The 13,711-nt window shown below is 35.8% G+C and overlaps 1 protein-coding gene across 2 annotated transcripts in view; it reads right to left on the minus strand.

Annotated features, from left to right (window-relative positions):
* Positions 1–13,711, minus strand: part of LOC136837533 (trypsin-1-like) — a 551,788-nt gene that overhangs the window by 4,848 nt on the left and 533,229 nt on the right. The window contains exons 1-11 of one of the 2 annotated variants that reach the window (XM_067102378.1): positions 11,167–11,323; positions 5,231–5,339; positions 4,960–5,010; positions 4,547–4,597; positions 3,945–3,989; positions 3,749–3,775; positions 3,239–3,360; positions 2,200–2,336; positions 1,528–1,616; positions 767–941; positions 4–248 (exon numbers count right to left, since the gene is read on the minus strand). In XM_067102378.1, coding sequence (XP_066958479.1) covers positions 4–248; positions 767–941; positions 1,528–1,616; positions 2,200–2,336; positions 3,239–3,360; positions 3,749–3,775; positions 3,945–3,989; positions 4,547–4,597; positions 4,960–5,010; positions 5,231–5,339 — 1,051 coding nt within the window. In that variant the 5' untranslated portion in view covers positions 11,167–11,323. Of the gene's footprint in view, positions 1–3; positions 249–766; positions 942–1,527; positions 1,617–2,199; positions 2,337–3,238; positions 3,361–3,748; positions 3,776–3,944; positions 3,990–4,546; positions 4,598–4,959; positions 5,011–5,230; positions 5,340–11,166; positions 11,324–13,711 lie in introns of those variants that run through there. The other variant, XM_067102379.1, reaches the window with a different exon arrangement.

Consider the following 13,711-nt stretch of genomic DNA (forward strand, 5'->3'; position numbering starts at 1 on the left):
TACCAGCTACTGTGGCCATTGCCCCTGTGAAAGCTTCATTGGCAGGTGGCAAACAAATAGGACGAATATAATCATTGAAAGTGACTGGACTTTCAAGAACAAGCACTGCAATATCATTATCAAAGGTTCTGGCATTGAAGTTTGAATGAAGCCTGAAGCTGGAGATGCGTCTTTCTACATGTGGTGAATCATCTGTACGGCTGAAATCATATTCTCCAATTCGAACCCAGATGGTGTTCCAGTCAAATCTGTTCAAAGAGGTTTGTCTCTGATTTAGAATGGTTCATGCTTAATACTGTAAAATGGAAAGTTTTTTAAGGTTGTACTTACAGTGCAATGTAACAAATAATGATACCATTTACATTTCTGTTCATGTAATAAGTGTCATGTGGTTATACAGTTTCCTGCTTTTTTTAAGCCACAATTGATTAAAGATGCAGAGAATATGTTTACAAATGTGAGCTATTAAAATAGCTAAGTATTAATTTAACATTCTGATACAATTAATGAAAATACTCTTAGCAAGTAACCAAGAGGACCCATGGTAAAAGTTTACGTTTTTAAGGATATTTTCAGCAAAAATCTGCTTTTTGTGTAAAGGTAGGCTACAAGTATTTTCAATTTCTCATTAGAAAAGGCAGGGCAGTTTCAACATAATATTTTATATCTTCATTCACTGTTTAGCCAGCAGGCTTCTTTCTGTTACAACTTAATTCACATTTACTTCTCCATTTCTACGAAAGTCAACAATTAGTTTTAAACTTACCCAGCTAGACAGTGGGCAGCTGTCAAAACATGTCTGTTGGAAAGAAGAGCACCTCCACAGTACTGATTAGGGTTGACACCAGTCCTCAGAAGGGAAACAACCCAAGGGTGTTCTCTTACGCCTGCAGGAACCCCTCCAACAATCCTTGTTGAAGTGGGAGCATTAACACCACATCCTAAGGAAAGAGTGGTTCAAAATTTCTTTCATTCAATAAATGTTTCTACATCTGGAACTATTCAATAAATGTTTCTACATCTGGAACTATTTATATCAGCACTGTAATGCTACCACATAGTAAAGTGATTAAAGATGGAGAAAGGTAACAAATTCTGGCAGGCTGTTACAATACTGTGTGTATGTTTCCTAATGCTGCATAAATGAGTAGCACTAATCACTGATTATACCTTTATTTTGAAATTTTGAATTACTGTATATAAAGTAAGTACCTGTACTGTATACTGTATAAATTTTTAATATAAATTTACACCGTTATTTTATGTTCAACACTTATTGTGTCTTAATGCTCTAATGGTCAGACAGTGGAAGGGTCACTGGGGAGCCATTGCTGGGATATGCTTAGGGTTTCCACCCCTGCCCTTATCCCTACAGGTTGTAATACAGTACACTCTGAAGGTTAGTCGAGTCATCATTGGTTGTCAGCACCAATGCAGATATGATCTCTAGAACTGCAAATCTATTATGACATTCAACTACAAAAGCCTCTCAATGTTAATCGTCAAGAAAAATAGAGCAAATATTACCAATGTTACTGCTTGATGACTGTGGGGGCTGGCTCGGTGGAGTGGCAGCTTGTGAGGGAGCTGGCCTTGGACAGCAGACTCCGACATACCTTCAAGAAAGAGGATTTCTTGATAAAATAAGGATATGGAAGTTATATTGCAGTAAAATGCCTAGGTAAAAATTCAGGGAAAAGCAAGTTTACTGAAAATAGCCCTAGAATTTGTAGCTTATGGGAAGCAATTTACTTCATTTACAGGTAGCCTTGTGAAAACAATGGAATAAAGAATTTAGCCTGAATCTAAAATATGCAAAATTAATAAGGAAACAATGTATGGAAATGTGAAGTCTTGCAAAACTGAACCTCTGAAAGTATAAAACTCAATAGGTAGAAACTGATTAAATTCAAAGAAGCCTAATTCTAGTCAGGTCCTTTGACAGCTACTTTAAAAATTGTTCTATTCTGTATTTTTGACATTTCCAGAACTATATTTTTACCTTCAACCAATTTTTCAGGAGAGATCAGAATAATGTGGTTAACTACTTTTGCCTTACAGCAATTGTAGTGTTTTTCCCAGCTGTTCCAATGTTTCAATGGATGCAGCTGAAATTATTTTGACGAGATGCTAGTTACTGTTTATTAACAGCAAAAGCAAGCTTGAACAGTGGAGATAACTTCATAGTACAGAACTCACCTTTGCTCAATAACGCAGGCATATCTAAGAAAGGCTTGGTAATTGTTAGCAAACTCTGGCAAAATACAGTACTGAAGGTGCCGGCAACGCCCAAACTCATTTTTGGGTGTTGTACAGGGTTGGTACATGACGTCAGCCTGCAAGCAGTAAAGTATTTACAGTGTCAAGATATGACAAAGGCATGAATGTTTTGATGCTTTAACTACATACTAAAATGAAGTGAATTTCCCTCAAAGATGTTAAGACATCATAGGGGTGCTGTAGAATACAGTTACTTTTCTGGACTCTGGTCTTCATAGCGTTTGTATCCCTTGATTGCCATTGTTCAGTCAGTGATATAAGTACTGCTACCAAGCGATCTTAACAATCCTGAAGGTCTTTGTAAGGTGAAGACATGCTGGATAACAGCAAATTCGAAGGATACAAAAGTTTTGGCATTCCTCACAATACTGTATCTGAATTAACTGTATGTTTGGTGCTAAATAACACTATTTCTCCTTAAATTAATTTTAAGGTCCATTTTAGAAAGTGCAATGCAGCGCTGTTTATAGCACTGTCAAAGAATTAAAGTAAAACTGAATGTTGCTATACTGTACAGCAATCTTGTAGGTGAAGTAAACTGTCACCTTCGTTCAAATATATCTGATTGTACCTGCCTTATGAATCAATCTAAGCACTAACAGTTCATATTAATTTAAGCTATCAGACAATGCTAAAATAGTTATTCCAAAAACAATAAATTAATAAAAAAATTTCAAGCATCTAGTTTGATTCAGTCTGCATTAAAACTATTATATAGGGAATTTTCTTCAGTGGTATACACTAAACATAATCGTAGCACTTTCTGTTAAATGAACCAATTTATTACAATTAGAGTCACAGCTGTGTTACAATTAGGTGTGAATATTAGTCACTTAAACGTTTAATGATACTTTCTTTGAGCACTGAATGGCTGAAAGTGACCTAGTGCTTGACTTTATAGCCAAATTTTCCTCCGGCATTAAAGTTACTTTCAATTGGAATCTTTCAATTTACTTACCAGCCCTTGTCCTACTTGGAAGTTACGGGCAAAGGCTGATATGTCCTGTGGACCTTGACCTGCTGTTAAGTTGCCACCTTGTAAAAGTACTGGAATCTGCTGGAAAGCTTGGTCAAGAAGATCTGTTGAATAGTATGTACAACAAATAAACATCTGATTACAGCAAGAACATAAAAGTGCCATATTTATTTCTAAGCTAAATTTTTGTTGTTTCCTTTTAGTAAAGCCCAATAAGTGACCAACTTGAGCAGACTGTCAAGCAATGGTGTGCCGTTACAAACCAATGCTTCTAAAATCGGCTCTAGAGAAAATGTTGAGTGCTTGTAAATTGATCTTTGTGACTGGGAAAAAAAAAAAATCAGATAGAAATGGATAACAGTGAAATATTGCCTAAATCACAGTACTGTATTAGAATCTGGAAACAAAACTACACATGACTATATCTTCCAGGGAAGCTGCAAAGCAGTGATTAGCATTATAAACCAATATTAAAGAATTCTCACTACTTACTTGCAGTTCCTATAGGTCCTCCCAAATCTGTCAATAAGCAAGGACAAGGATCTTAATAATTAAATACTTTTACTCATGTTATTTCATGTCCACAAAAACACCAAATCTCAGTACATCTACTATATCCCTATTGAGTCAGTTAGTAATCACCTGTATAACATAAAACTGGAAGAAGGTCTCTGAGTAAAGTACTTACTTTGTGCACCTCCCCCAACAGGAACAAACCGTCCAGTTATGGGATCTGTGATTCGAGGGGGAAAAAAAAAAGGCTGCCTTATTCAGATATTCTTGATAATTAGAATCCAAGTGAATTCATATACAAGTTCAGCTAACTTTCACTCTTACTAAACAGTAAAAATTCAGCCGAATGATTCAAATGTCTACCTTTCCGATTTATTTATTTATCTATTTTTTGCTGTTGCAAGTGTGCGCACAGAGGGAAAATAAAATTGATAAACAATATGGAAGTTTGTATGCACAAAGAGAAGGAAAGAGTAGCATCCTCGAGTTTGTGAAAATTAAGGGGAGTTCCTTCTTTTTCGTTTATGTTAATTCCTCTTCTCACTGCTTTAACATTTTCACATTGTATTAACTGAGATAGGGGCTGGTAACTAAAAGTAATATTCCATTTCTGTCACAAATGTTTGTATCAAGTGATGAAATTTATTTAGTAACCTTCAGACTTATTAGGGTGACTTAAACAGGACCAAAGTCTTAAAGAGAATCAAAACTATTACCTTTCTGCCTCTACAGACAGAATCTGAACAAAAGGAGCAGGAAAATAGCCTACCGACTTACCTTTTTCAAATTTCTGAGACGAAACGAACTGTTGCTGCGCGCCTAAACCTCCTGGAGAGAAACCCGTAAACAAAAAAAAAAACTTGTAAAATGAGGCTTGATATGAATGTCACACCTGATTGTTGTAAGAATTCTATCTATGCAAGTTACAGACTTTGAATTCACACTCTGTAAAATCTTAAATTACATTGGGATCAATTTAAGCGAACTGAATAATACATCAAATTCAACAAGTTAGAAAACTATTTATTTGTCATACACTGTCACTCACATCGGTGGCTTACTCAAATTTAAAATCCCACGTCTATTACAGAAGCAAAGTACCGACTTGCCTTCTTGAACAAATTAGTTTTTTAACATTACGTAGAGACTTTTCCCAGTCTTCGCATTCTAAATGAACAAAAGGAACTTACCTTGATTAACGGAAGCTGTTCTCGCCATCACTCCTTGTCCTCTAGGTACAACTGCAGAAAGTAATTTTTATTAATAAAAACAGGCCTTTATTCAGTTAAGAACTTAAACAGGAATTTTACAAGTATGATTTCATTTTTTGACCAGTGTACAATACAGGCTTGATTCTCATTTACTGTAATCGATATACTGTACCAACCGGTAACCATAGTATTTTGAAAGTGTGGTAATAAAGTAGGAATCAAAAGGTATTCCAAAGAAATATACACTCACACTGTCTTTTCCCTCTCTGTTCTACGTCTACGTCATCATCATCCTCAGCTGCTGCGAGGAACAACGTCCCCAAAACCCAGAGGATCTGAATCGTGCCAGCTAGTCTCATCTGGAAATAAAATCAAATAAATTACGATTTCTGGAGGGTGTAGACTTATGTAATAAGAAAATGCCTACGATTTGTGTCTTTAAAAGGCAAAATATGGTTATTTTAGTTATTTATTTTTTTTAATAAGTAAGCAGAGAGTTCACCGTATTTTACAACCTACGCGCCCTCCCCCTCTGAACAGCTTCAAGCTTCTTTACAAAGGAACTTTCTAAATTACCTTCTATGAAACACCACGAGGAAAGTGTCTCATTTACGGTATGCATGCGTGCATGAACGTATGCTCTTCAACGCTTACTTTTCTTTAGAGCGAATAAGAATACTACATACAGTTAAAAGCAAAAAAATAAAATAATAATAATAATAAAGTTTGTAACATCGAGCGCCCTTTTGCGAAATAAAAGCAAGTGCCAATGCGAATCCGGTAAAATTTACATTGTAGGCCTACAGGTGAAGTATGTTAAAAATCTATATAAAAAAAGACGGAAGCCTAACGAAATTTTCGAGCCTGTTCTCAACATACTTCATTTCTATCGAACGAAGATGTCTGAGGTGAGTCTGTAATTTTTAACTTTATAAAAACTCCATCATACGACCTATAAACCAAGCTTGCGAACTGACCAGCTTACAATTTATGATTGCTGGCAAAGCTGTAGCCAGGTTTTACTCATTTTTACATTAAAGGCAGAGAAATCTTATACTTCATATATGGAGTTCAGTATTCCAGTTTCAGGGTTTTGTGTGCCCCTTTTTTTTATGATTCATAAGTTATATTCTTTTCGTAATATTATTAAAAGTCTAGTTACGAAATAGCATCAACCATTGTAAGCTTCTCAGATCATGATAACATCAAGTCCTTGCTCACGAACTTGAAAATCTACAGGAACTGGTATCAAATCTTGATGCAATCTTGTTCATTAGTGTAGTTGACTTCCAGACAATTTTTTTAGTAAAATGATTTGCCATGAGCTTTGCATTAATTTTAATTTTTGAATATTGCAACTAACCTAGCTCCAATTTTACAATTATGCTCGGAATTTTTGCTATAAAACTAGCCGTTTCTGTTCAGTTACCACCAGGTTCAAAATGCTAGGAAACCTGTCAGATTTTTCCTTCCTTGAGCCTAAATTTACAGAACAAGTCTTATGCAGGATGCTCTACAAATCGCCAACGAGCTTAATGAAGAATCAGTTACTATAATCACTTATTATATTTAGTTAGAATGTTATCAAAATCTATTCAACTTAAATTCCCGAACTAACAAGAAATCTTCATATTCTCTTGCATGGCAACTTTCTCAACTCGCTCCCCCCGCCCACCAGAGTCCTACAACTTCACAAGCTCTCTTTCCCCTATTTGGTGCCCGAATCATTATTCTGGGCCGTTTAACGACCAACTTTAATTACTACCCCAAAAACCTGCCCCTTTCCCCGCTATGAATTAAGCCCCGACAGACAAAAGCAGTTTCCCCCGCCATTTTCGGTTACTGCACCGCAAAAGAACTCTACCTTGCTAAGACCTGCACTCTTTCAGTTAAGCTATAAAAATCTCGTTCGTTAAATCTGAGAGCAAACTATTGTTGGATATATTAAAAAAATCAAATGAAACTGACATATTGAAAAGAAAACATCACAGAATCAGAATATTGTTGGACTACAATTCCATTTTACAATAGGCAGATTTATTTTATTTTAACTTTTTGAGGAGGGAGTACTTTAAAAACGTAGGCTGAAGTAAAAAAACAGACTTTGAAACTATGTATAAAAGCTGTAACTATCTTAACTACTCTAATACTAACTAAAACATTAACAATTTCAATTGCATAATCCTCGGTCATCAAGCGATTTTTTACGATATTTATTCATCTTTTGAAAATATCAACTAGCGAAAAGGCAACTCGATGTCTCCTAGTGCCTAACAGGTATATGTACCCGTGAATCACGTCACCCAACTCGGGCTAATCCAGGTGACCCTGAAATGTCAAAGCCAACTTTCTCAAGTAGCGAAGTTTACAATTTTGCTAAACCTATAACAAAATACTATAATAGTGCATATGACTCATTAGTACTAACGCTCTAGTGGATAGTGAATGTTAGCACGTTTTTTTTCCTAGTACTAAATAGCAAAATTCTGCCACTGGGTCCCTATCTTACAAACAGGTCTTACAACAAATATTTGATGACCAGCATCTTGAATGGATTAAAAAAATTGTGGTGGTCAAACAGGAAGCTCTTTTTTTGGGTTCAATGCAAGCGTTCTCAAAAAGCCAACAGCTTTTTTTAGTCAACCTTATTTTGTCTAACACCGGAAGAGACCGCTCTCTTTCTCTTCTCTCTCTCTCTCTCTCTCTCTCTCACTGAAAGCTGGCATTATTGCAAGAAGGCTGAGCAAAATGCTAATGTATTTTCCTTAGCATACGGGACGGTTTCATCCCCGTAAGTTTACTAGTATTATTTGAGTAGTGTCGTGACCTAAATCTCCTAATGGTAGATCATTTGTACTGGTAGAATTCTGATCAATCCAAACTACCTATATGTGATACATAAAGCTGAAACATCCAAAATACTTTTAAGGAAACAAAATAATGCAGGTTGAATTCAAGTATTACAACTTTCAGTAATACGTTTACCAACGTAGAAATCAAACATGATAATATATAACACTAACCAAGGTGAGTCCTAAAAAGTTATAGCCTACCGTAAAACCGTCTAACACAACGCAACACACCTTGGCCTGCTAGGCCAGTTTACTTTTTTCCCAGGAAACTGCTCTGGCCGTTCTAGGAAGAGAGAAGATGGTGGTGTCAAAATGTTAAAGTTTATGTTCACGTTAAAGAAGAGAAGAGAGAAGGGAAGGGAGGGAATTGGTGTTACGTCTGCTTATCTGGTAAACACTTCAGCACACACTGGCCCCCTTTGGAAATTTTATGCACTTCCAAGAGCATTATGGTTGGAAAAAATGGTAACAACATTATGAACAAATCTCTAAATATACACGACATACGAAAGGTGTTATTCTGAAGATCATATGTTATTGTTGAGGTCGATATAGCAGCAAAACATCTTAGTGTTGCCCAACTTTAATTTATGTATATAAACCAACTATTATTTTATTAACTGATTCTATTATCGCCTTCTCTCCAGTACTGTTGACGCATAACTTCTAAGAGTCTAGTCTTAATGCATACCACGTTGTCCTACTGCTGTGATTTCTTCCACTTTTATGTTAAAAATGTATTTAGCACTGTACTGCTGCAATTAAAAAAAAAAAAAGACAAGTTACTGATGTTAAGTACTGAAGCCTAGGCTCAAATATTACCAATGGATATGTGACTAGTCCTATGAGCACCTACTCCTACCATAACTTCGTAAATTTAATTACTATAGTCGAGCCAAACGAAAGTGGCGCGTGAGAGAAGGTCTCCGTCCAATGCATCATATCGACATCAAAAAATTTCGGACATCAGACCTTAAAGACCGCTCAGTGAGGATACAAACGAACAATCTGACCAGCTTATTACCTGCGGATTAACTGATTTAGCGTGTCAGCCAAAAAAAAAAAAAATTAATCTTGTTCTCTGTCTGAGAGGTTGATATCTAAATCTTAACTACATGTCAGTTACAGTATTTGTCTTTTTCATATAAATAAACACTACATTGACAATTAAAAGGTTCCTGAGTTTGAGCTAGTATGTATTTACCCAAAGATCCAAATCTTTGGGTATGATGGTATGAAATATCAATATAACAGTACCATGTTACAGGAAAATGGAAAATCTGAGATGCACTGAGATTCGGAAAATTCCATATATAAATTTGAAAGAACAGGCGAAAGTGGGTTTCCTATTGCTATATCAAACGTTTGTTTAAAATATTCCTCATTGAAAATAAAGTTTATGCAATTTATCTTTAAGGTATTCCAATACTGAGTCAATGGGCAGTTTTATATATATATATATATATATATATATATATATATATATATATATATATATATATAGCATATATATATATATATATATGCATACCAGTTAAAGAGGGAAAAATAATCCTATACAGAACACATGTGGGTCTTAAGGGTAAATGTATTTTTGAAGGAAGAAAACACTTATAATCTATTAAAGCGCTCCCTGTGTGGCTCTGATTGACCTGGGATCATAATTCTTCCAAGGTTCCCTATTTGTTATCTATTCACCACCTGGAAAAAGAGAGCCGAAAAGGAAAATATATCCGGGATTATGACTGACGGAACCTCCCACCTTTTTAAGATCTAATGCATCTTCGATTTCAGGACTTCTCTAAACCGCGCTCTCCAGGTAAAAATGAACGATCTCTTTTAGATTTCGCCACGATACATTCAGTGTCTCACGCGCCACTTTCGTTTGGCTCGACTATAAGTGGTAGTTTGAAGACAGGGAGTTACATCTCGAGATTCTCTTCAATGAAAAACACTACGTTCCAAAAACACGCCATATATTCGTGTGTTCTTCTGACCTCTAGCTGAGGTTTGGAAGAACAATTATTCAATTTTAACAAGTGGAAACTGGCAATTCATGATTTTTCTTCCTACTGACTGTGTTCAAGGTTATCTAGTTTGGCAAGAGCGACATCACACGGAGAAGTTTACCTTATCTAGTGCTGCACCTCAGACATACGAACATACAACCAAATATTATACATATATATATATATATATATATATATATATATATATATATATATATATATATATATATATATATATACAGTATATATATATATATATATATATATATATATATATATATATATATATATATATACATACATATATACATATATATCATGAATTCTTTACACCTATTGGTTACACTTGTCACTACTAAGTCTTGAATTCGAAATGAAGTTAAAAATAAAAAAAAAAGAAGACACCCCAGCTTTACGTGAGGAGAATCGAACTTGGGGTGAGGTTAAGCTGAAACACTATCTTAGAGATGGTTGTAAGTTTATTCCCTTCTTACTCATGTGTACGTATTTGTTCACATACAGTACGTATCTGCTTGAGCAGGAATTACGCGCACACGCATATGTGTATATACAGTATATATACATATATATAATACATATTCATAAATATACATACACATATATGTACTGTATGTGTGTTTAACAAAACACTAACGCATCCTCATTCAATACGCACAAATGACTGACGCATGGGTCATTACATAATGTCAAAGGTTACGCGAGCTTACATACGCAAAACCAGTTTCATGCTCTTGACCATTTGATAAAACCTGCTTTTCATGCAGTAAATAACTAAGTTGAAAATATAATTGTTGCCGACTTCTCTATTCGTTCATGGATGAATAAACTATTTTGTTGTTTTAGTTTAAAATGAATCCACAGAAATAAGTGTCAGAAAACAGTCCAGTGTAATATTGTGAAATAATCGCTGTGATTAATATTTTTTATTCGCATTAAGGTTTATATTTAGACAGTTTCTATGTTCTGCGTTCAAGGTCCAGAAAAAGTCGAATTATATGGACAAAAGTCGAATCATCTATACACTTCGATCATTCGTTTGTTTTAAATTACGTGGCCTTATGCCAGCATAGGATGTTAACAGTGTTCGCATATAAAATGTGCCCAGTCCATTATTTCATCGCCCATTCCCAAGGATTTATGTAACCCTGACAAATACTGTATTACCCTCTACTTGATATACAAATACCTACACTAACATAATACTGTTTAACTTATAGAAAATAAAATTGTTAGTCTTTTGGATCACACCACAGATAAATTTGAAGTAAAACACACACACAGACACACTCTCGAAAGCTACTCACGTTGCCTGTTCACTCCAACGAGTCCAACACTGCACTGAGTGGCTGAACAGTCTTCCCAGTCTGTCATGTACTCAGAGTTCCCTAAGGCCTTCGACTCACCCAGTTGCTTTTTTCTTTTTTTCTTCTTTTTTTGCAAAGCTTGGGTGCCTTCGGAACGCTGAGAATGAAAAGTAGACGACGATCTTAAGAGAGGAAATAGGTGTGAAAATTATAGTATTTTCGCAACAATGAACCTTATGTGAAGGCAGTACGTCAATGGACATAAAAAGTGGACCTGGATATGTGGTGGTTTTCAAATTAATTAACTTTCCTTACGAGGTAAGCCACATGAGGATACCACACATAAAGAGAGAGAGAGAGAGAGAGAGAGAGAGAGAGAGAGAGAGAGAGAGAGAGAGAATCTAATATAAGTGATTACACTCTCGAGGGAGTGGGGATTCTCTCGTCGAGGCCCTTCCGTTACCAAATTTTGATAAGAGGGTATACGTTTTGACCCCGGGATGAGGATTGCCACCTAGTGGAGGCTCAACTCGATAACTCATCCAATTTTGATATGATGGTACGCATGTAGACGGAAAGGTACGCTGTTTCTCTCTCTCTCTCTCTCTCTCTCCCTCTCTCTTTCTCTCAGAAGCAAAATGGAAACGAGAACAGTCCTTTTCCTTGCCCGGCTCGGAGACGAATAAGAGCGGTTAAGAATACTTTTCCAGTATATGTACTGAACCAGACTGATAAACATGCAACTACCTTGAATAACTATTGAAAAGTTTTAGTCAGAGCGTCTTTTTTATTTGAATGATACATTGTGCATTTTATGAAAGAGCCTACCTAATGGAAATCAATTTATTTATTCATTTGTTCTGTTTAATCGAAACCATTTAATATCTGAAGAGTTTCAATCTAAAACTATCTAATCATTTTTATTGCGTTTTTAATCGCTGTTTTATATTAGCACATTGTACCTTAGGACAAATGTATACCCAGGTATAAATATAATTTCATACTTTGTCATACTGACTTGTCTGTATCACAGTCAAGCAGTTCGCACGGAAACTACAATTCGATTTATTAATTCAGTTGATGAGATAAAAACTGAGTTTCCTGGTTTAAATAGAGCAAGGTAATTATGCATGGGTGTCAAAAACTACACGGCTAAAAAAAAATAGGTCCAAGTTAAACAGGTTATGTGGGTCTCAGTGTGATCCCAGAAAACAAATATAAAAATCTCAAGAAAAAATAACTTTTTTATGATGAAAGCGATGGTCGACCTCTCTTGGAAAAAAGAAAAAAAAACAGGGTTTACGGAGCCCTTTGGCTAATTCGTAAGGATGGGAAAAAGACGGAAGAGAAGACAGAAGGGACCAATAAGGGGCAGAGTGCATGCACGAAAGCATGCGCGAGCGCGCTAAGCCTCGCCAACAACTGGATGATACTAGACGCTGAAGACCCTGTTTGAAAACTAGTACTATCTGTCAGCCTCGTGTATTTGTATTCGCCTTAACAGTCTGAGACAGCTGCGGGAGAGGAACGCATATATTCGAATATTCGACTTCTCTGTAAGATGACCCTACACGCAATGTTCAAGACTTAGGCTCTGATTGAAAACTAGTACTATCTGTCAGCCACAAGTATTTGTGTTATCTTCAACAGACTGAGCCAGTCGCGAACACTCCGGGAAAGGGATGAACATATTCGACTCCGCTGTAAGGCGACCATACAAGCAATGCTCTGGACTTGGGCCCTGTCGCGGCCATTGCTTTTTATACCATGACCTTCCATAGCCTTGAGTTTCAATTGACTCTCTTTCTTATCAATTATATATTCAGCTTTATTTACTGTTATTTGTTAATAATCACGTATATTAAAATTTATTTGTTGTTATTAGTTGTACTGTCTTTGTCTTTGCTCTTTTCCACTTGCACATTGGAGATATTAACAGTAAAATAAATTCTGATTTTTCACCTTATCTATGATTTAAATTCACCAGGATTCGAATTATTATTCTTTAAATGGTGAAATATTTCGCAGGGCCGACGCTCAGGCTATGTTTTACCTTAAAAATAAAAGAAAAAAATCACACTTTAAAATTTTGAAATAAAAGAAGTGCAGAGCAGAGGAACAAATCGCTGATATCATGACGCTACATACATCATTAGGCGCAAAATACGCTGCCCTCAATAGTCACAAGTAGCCTTAAAGGAAGGACTGCCTTAAGATATAATAGCTATTGTAAATTCAAGAAGAAACAACAAAATAACTTGCAGTGGCCGCATATAAGTGGGTAAGTTGTTCAAAGAAGAGATTCTTGCCCCGCCAAAACGACCTTCGAGAGAAGGCTCGTTTAGGCTGATGATATCCTTCAAGTCCCGGCGTCTGCTTACAGTTTGAATTGTATGAACTGTATATAGATAAGACTAGATAAAACTATTGAAATTCACTTAATGAGTGATATCACTTAAAACACTAATGACATTTACGAACTTTTGACACTTTTGCTTTATTTTGCACTGCTTAAACACGAGTGAACATTATATTCTTACGACGG

Source organism: Macrobrachium rosenbergii, chromosome 59 (genome assembly GCF_040412425.1).
Source record: "Macrobrachium rosenbergii isolate ZJJX-2024 chromosome 59, ASM4041242v1, whole genome shotgun sequence".
Taxonomy (NCBI): domain Eukaryota; kingdom Metazoa; phylum Arthropoda; class Malacostraca; order Decapoda; family Palaemonidae; genus Macrobrachium; species Macrobrachium rosenbergii.